The sequence below is a fragment of the Fulmarus glacialis genome, unplaced genomic scaffold (assembly GCF_000690835.1).
Source record: "Fulmarus glacialis isolate BGI_N327 unplaced genomic scaffold, ASM69083v1 scaffold44677, whole genome shotgun sequence".
Lineage (NCBI taxonomy): Eukaryota > Metazoa > Chordata > Aves > Procellariiformes > Procellariidae > Fulmarus > Fulmarus glacialis.
In genome coordinates, this window is record NW_009223358.1 from 1,954 (window position 1) to 8,255 (window position 6,302).

At 41.6% G+C, this 6,302-nt stretch overlaps 1 protein-coding gene across 1 annotated transcript in view; it reads right to left on the reverse strand.

Annotated features, from left to right (window-relative positions):
- The window catches only part of LOC104079674 (alpha-synuclein), a gene marked incomplete at its 3' end in the record, with an annotated part of 6,960 nt that extends 981 nt beyond the window's left edge, over positions 1-5,979 (reverse strand). Inside the window, exon 1 of the mRNA XM_009581782.1 lies at positions 5,859-5,979. Coding sequence (XP_009580077.1) covers positions 5,859-5,979 — 121 coding nt within the window. The remainder of the gene's footprint in view (positions 1-5,858) is intronic.
- Positions 5,980-6,302: the final 323 nt, after the last annotated feature.

Sequence of the window (6,302 nt, forward strand, 5' to 3'; positions counted from 1 at the left end):
ACTACTTGCCCTTGTCAGGTTTTATAATTTGGCTACATTTCAGGGATTAGTACTCATCCGCGGACTACGATGCTTAACATTTTGCAATTACGCATTACAGAGGCAGAGTTTATGGCTCCTAGTTTATCATCTTACCCTAGTCTGCCTGACATAGGATGACTTTTTTTTTTATTATCAAAACAGAAATTGCCTTATTTGTAATGCAATTTTTTTGTCTGTATGTCATTCAGTATTTGAGACATTATAATTTATAGTTCTGACTTTACATTTCTAACATCTATATAATTTTAGCTTAACACTATGTATAAAATCATATACAAACTGATATAAGCAGAAATATATTAGAAGAAAATGTATGAGCAGAAATGTATTAGAAGAAAGCAACTTTTTCCACAATTCTTTACAATAATACAGTTAAACACTGAAATAAAATATAAGTTCATTCATCAATATGTCTTACTTGCTGCTAGCGCCAATTTATGGAACTTATGCCATGTATTTATGGCACTATCAGATTGATTACAGCATTGAAAAGGGTCTGTTATTTATGAGCTAGAGCAGAATAATCCGTGATAAATAAGAGGAAAAAAAGTTGCATCAAGTAAAATGACATGTTCCTTTAACTAGCAAATGAAGAAGTTAAACAGCTGAGAAATCTTCCCCCCTCCTTTATTCTGATTTTCTCTTTTAAAAAAAGCTTGTTTTATCTCAGTGAAAATATTTACCATTGAAAGAATTGTCCGTTTTATTAAATCCAAGGTGTTAATATCTAAGGACTTGTTTTAGGACTTTGGTTCTCAATCTTGCGGCACCACAAGACCTAGGGAAGCAAAGCACTTTGAGCACATGCTGGAATCTAAGCAGATGATGGTTCTACCGACTTCTAGAAAGAGACTAAACACCATTTCAGGCTTACAGTGTGTCTATCGGAATACCTAACATTAAGCATATGCTTTTAAATGCAGTTAGACCTGGCCAATCTCTCATTCATCTTGTTGAAGTTACTGCCTGCGAGCCAAGCCACTAACACATGGAAACCTGGGAATAGCAAGTACTGGGTTCCCTAGGGCTGGTAAGAGATGGATGGTATGACAGAACTCCCTGAGGACCTCTGCAATGCATGTATCTCCAGAGGGACATATGCAAGTTCATTCTTACTTCACTTACCCTGACGTAACACTGCTATAACCACAACCAATATAGAAATGCTAGTCTCTTTCTGTTAGTGCACAGGCTTTTCTTTAGCGAAAGCTCGGCTCGCAGAGACTCATACAGAACAGAGATATGTCTAGCCAAATCCATTAATTGGCAAACCACCAGCTAAGCGGTGGTCCAGACTTTACAGCAATGTTAGAGCTCAATACTATTTGCCCCACTACTGCACACTTGCATGGAAGAGGAGGCTGAGGGGAGACCTCATCGCGCTCTACAACTACCTGAAAGGAGGTTGTAGCGAGGTGGGGGTTGGTCTCTTCTCCCAAGTAACAAGCGATAGGACGAGAGGAAATGGCCTCAAGTTGCGCCAAGGGAGGTTTAGACTGGACATTAGGAAAAACTTCGTTACTGAAAGAGTGGTCAGGCCTTGGAACAGGCTGCCCAGGGAAGTGGTAGAGTCACCATCCCTGGAAGTATTTAAAAGACGTGTAGATGAGGCGCTTAGGGACATGGTTTAGTGGGCATGGTGGTGTTGGGTTAACGGTTGGACTTGATGATCTTAGAGGTCTTTTCCAACCTTAATGATTCTATGATTCTATGAAGTAGCTGTTTCTGCAGTCACAGCTACAACAGGATCTAGAAGTACATTAGGATCTGCCAGAACAGGCCTATAAATACAACAGTTGAATTCTGTAGGACGACTTCTGGCTGGCAATGAAGGAAAGCTGGTCATCCACATTGTTTCTGGGAGAAACTAGCTGTCTTTCATTCCAGCATTCCCAAAACATCAACAATGTTGCTCATTATACCCTGCGTAACAGGGGGAACAGAGGAATCAGAGTAGGGATAATATAAAGGCCAAGGAACCTAACACTGACCTACACTACTCAGGTGATGCAGGAGCAATAGTAGTGCATGGTAATGCTACTTTTCCTTGTTATAATACACATTTGTGCGAGGGGAGGGAGAAGCCAAAATGAGAATTTTTGCCTTTGTGTAATTATAAAAAAAATACAATAAACTCTCTTCACTTCATTATTTATTATCATCACTGTCATTATTCCAAAAAGAAAGTGTGTATCAGCAGTTTGCAACACGCTCATTTCTGGGCTTTTTAAGGGACAGACTATTCCAAGCAAGCCCTCTGTGAGATTCAGGTCATTTAGTAGGAGATGGTTAAAGACAGGGAAACATAAGCCCAAATTAGGGGAGGGAGAAATCATTGTCTAAGGAAAACACTTGCTCCCAAGTACTGAAGCCCATTATTCCACCAGACAGACCTGAGTCGCTTGACTACTCCGCTGGCTTTTCTATTACCAAAGGAAAATAAGAAACCTTATGACAAGAGAGCGCAGCAGAGGAATTTGGATGGTCTTGCCAAATAGGTCATGACTGCACTGCTCTACTCTAAGGCCACGTGCCAGCTAAGCACAGGGAGTAGTAAACAACTCATCCGCTAGCCACCCCGCTCCTGATAAACTATTCCTTTGTTCTGCTAGGGTATAACACATCGAAAATGATCGGACTGGAAACTTCCATTCCGGATCACTGAACATGCGCTCAAGAGTCAATGGAGCAAAAACTTCAGCTCCCTGGTAGCAACACAGAGCTCAGGAACTCTTGAGCAGTACATCACTGAGAGCATGCAAGAGCATCCTTCTTGCTCTCAGTTCCTGGTTTCAAAGCGAGTGGGGTTAAGTATTGCCACTCGTTTCCTCGCTGCTTCACACCTACAGCTCTTGAAGGATACATAGAGACCCAGTTTTAAATTTATGGCATACACAATGCGACACAAGACTGCTGAGTCTCGGTCCTCCTTTCTAATCAATGATCAGGCCATTCTTTGACATAGGGAAAGGTTCTGATGCTGTGCTTGTACGAGTCAAGACAGAGCCACTGATTTCAGTTGGCCAATGCTGAAGTACATTAGCAGAGGAATTTAGGGAAAAAATAACTGAAAGCATAAAACCACACTATAGACTGTATTGAACAGTATCCGAGGTATTAAAAAGCAGGACAAAGACAGTGGACTGAGAGAAGAAAGAACAGACTTCAGCATGGAGAGGGGAAAAAATCCCTAGAAAAACCCCCATCACTCTCCCTCAGCTCTAATTTTCCCCTGTGCCAAAGGGAACTTTTCTTGTGCCAAAAAAAAAAAAAGAAGGAAAGAAAAGAAATGTTACAACAACCCCATTTCATCCCAAGCAGTAGCTTTTGTTAACAGAACTCTTACTTGGTAGAATTATGTTACAATCTTTCACATAACAGCTAACAGCAACCTGGACAGAAAGGTCCAGATGCTTTCAGTATTTACTTAAATTCCATTGATTTCATAGCGGAGACCGTATCACCTAGGGGATCTGGATCAAAGACTTTGCATCTTATTAATTCCCCAGCAGCAATGGAAGGCTGAATGTTGTGGAGCTGACTGTCAAAACTGAAAACAGTTAACCGGTCCCTCTCAGCCCAATGTTGTTAGATCCTTTTTTGCAAGATGTCAGGCAGCTTTCACAGCATAATCTGGCTATGAAACTCGTATCTGAAAATCCAACCATAGAGAAAGGGAGAGAGAAACCTTCAGGAGCTGTAATGCAGTGTGCTGCTCCTCTCCCCTGCTCATAAAGGAGTTTCACCACCTTTTGCATTGCAACCGTTACCAGCCTACAGAACTGAGAGATTATCACACCAGCCTTTGCTAAAGACGCTCAGGAGAAGAGCTGCCCCTGCTGTGTGCTTGGGAAGCAGAGAGAGAAACACCCAGCTCCTCGTTTCCCCCTTACCCTAATCGATCCTGTTGAAACTTCGGCTGGGGAAACTGTGGCTTCCTACAAGCAGGTATGGGCAGGCACACACCCAGACACATGAGCTGCCAGAGCTCCTCGAGGCAGCTTCCAACCAAGGGCTTTTTTACCAGCACGACTGAAAATGCGCATATAGCTCTTTCCCCCTGAAAAGCAGGCATCTGCTGTGGGAAGGATCCTTCACCATTACTACAGGCATATGCACGGGTCCCCATCACAGCTCAGGGCTCTGCTGTCCTCACTATTTTATTCTTGAAATAAATAGCAAGCCTGCCCTCCAAAGTTCAACCTCAGCAAAAGCGTCTCTGAAGACAGTAGGAAATCTGTTGCCTTTGGGAGCAGAACTAGGTTCAAATATTATTACCATCTGGAGAACAGGTCAGACGAAAGATTAATTCAGCACACAATGCAGGTTTCTAATACAAATAAATCAATGATTCTAGAAGCATGGTCAGGAACTACAAGGACAGAAAATAAAGAAGAAAGCCCCACCCCTGAAAAATAACTCCGGTATCAAGCACAATGTACAATGAAAGAACATCTATTTTGATCTATTGAAAATGAACAGACGCTCATTTTAAAATAGACTCATCTTACAATTAGTTTTCAAAATCACTGCCATCTCTGTTGGCAAGAGCACCAAGCTTTGCTATAGCTCAGCAGGAGAAAAGCGTATTCCAAACAAGTAGTCCAAACTATCTGGAGCAGAAATAATTTGTTACAGACTGGCACTAGCCTGCAAGGGCAGAGGGAATCCTGAAAAGACATCAGAATTGCAGAGACCTCAGTGCTCCCATTTAAAAGAAACGCCTCTAGTTTTCAGCTCTGTTTAACTTCTCTTTGATATCTGTGAACATCTCCCTAGGTACACACAGCGTCCATTACAGAATTGACCTGCTACAAAATCAGCAAAAAAGAAAGGACCTACAGAAAAGAGTAACTTTTCCCCTCCATTCTTTTATAGACCAACTTTATTTTGATGAATAGGAGAAATAAATCCGTAATTTTTTTTTTTTTTAAATGACCACTTATTCATATGGTCTTGGCAGATTCTTTTCCTGTGAGTTTTTCATGGCAGCATTTGCAAGATAGTCCTTTAAAGCCTGATAATTGCTAAATGAAGATGATGATCGCACAATCCAAGTACCGATCTGGCATTTGAAAAGAATTTTATCCCTGGCTCTGTGCAAGACTCTTGTGTGGCCTAGATAAGTCACTTAACAACTGCTTTGCTACCTTGGGGTCCACCTGCCCTACCTCATTAACTGTAGTGGCTCTTCCTTGAGAGGTCATGGAAAAATATCTGCTATGGATATGCAATAGTAAGTACAGAACATGAATTTAATTTCAAAAGATAAGGAGATGACACTTTGCCATACAAAATGTTACTGTCGACAGGCCAAGCAGTCAGCATGGCTTATGCTCAGTTCCTGAATTAACCTCTCAAGGTTCTTCTCTTAAAATCCCACTTAAAACCCACGTGTTCTATGGGATGCTGTGAAGCTACCTTCCACTTCAGCTTTTACTTTTTTTTTTTTTTAATTTAATTTTACTGTACCAACTATCCCTTCAGCCTTAACCTAGCAAACTTCTTGAATAGAGTGCCAGCTAGCGACCTGTACTGTAAGGCACCTCCTACGACACGACCTCATTCAGTATGGCGTTACAGATGTGGCTCCACAAAGCAGTAATGCATGGCCAGCGCAACACAGTGACATAAGAACCAACATTTGGCTTCAAAGAACTAGAGCTGAGGAGGGCACAACTCTCCCCTTGTTTGTTTTGCAATGGTCCCCTATGAGTGATTGCATTTTTTTTTTGCAGAAGAGTATGTCTGATGAGGATCCAGCAGTGCATGTCAGGGTACACCGACCAACAGCGTGATCTCTGCTGCCCACCTACCCACATAGAGGACGCCCTCTTTCGTCTTTCCTGCCGCTTCTGCCACACCCTGCTTGGTTTTTTCTGCTGCTGCTACGACCCCCTCCTTTGCCTTGGAAAGTCCTTTCATGAACACATCCATGGCTGAAGAATTTCTTCACACAGCTCTAGAGGAAAAAAAAAGACAGTACACTTTCAGTAAGATTTTTTTCAGCTTTTTATCCCAGAAAGGGAAGAAAATTTCATTCAAACCAAATGGGATCACAATTGCTTAAAAATTGTATTATTTATACCCCCATATTGTGTAGCTTTCATTCACATCTCTGTTAGCAATACACAAACACCTCTCTGTGTGCGAGGTTGCACTCAGTATTTCAGATAGAAAGAACAGTTAAATAACTAGAAAAACAAGGAGTACAGTTATATGAATCACCTTTACATTTTCTCACATGCTGCCATATGTAG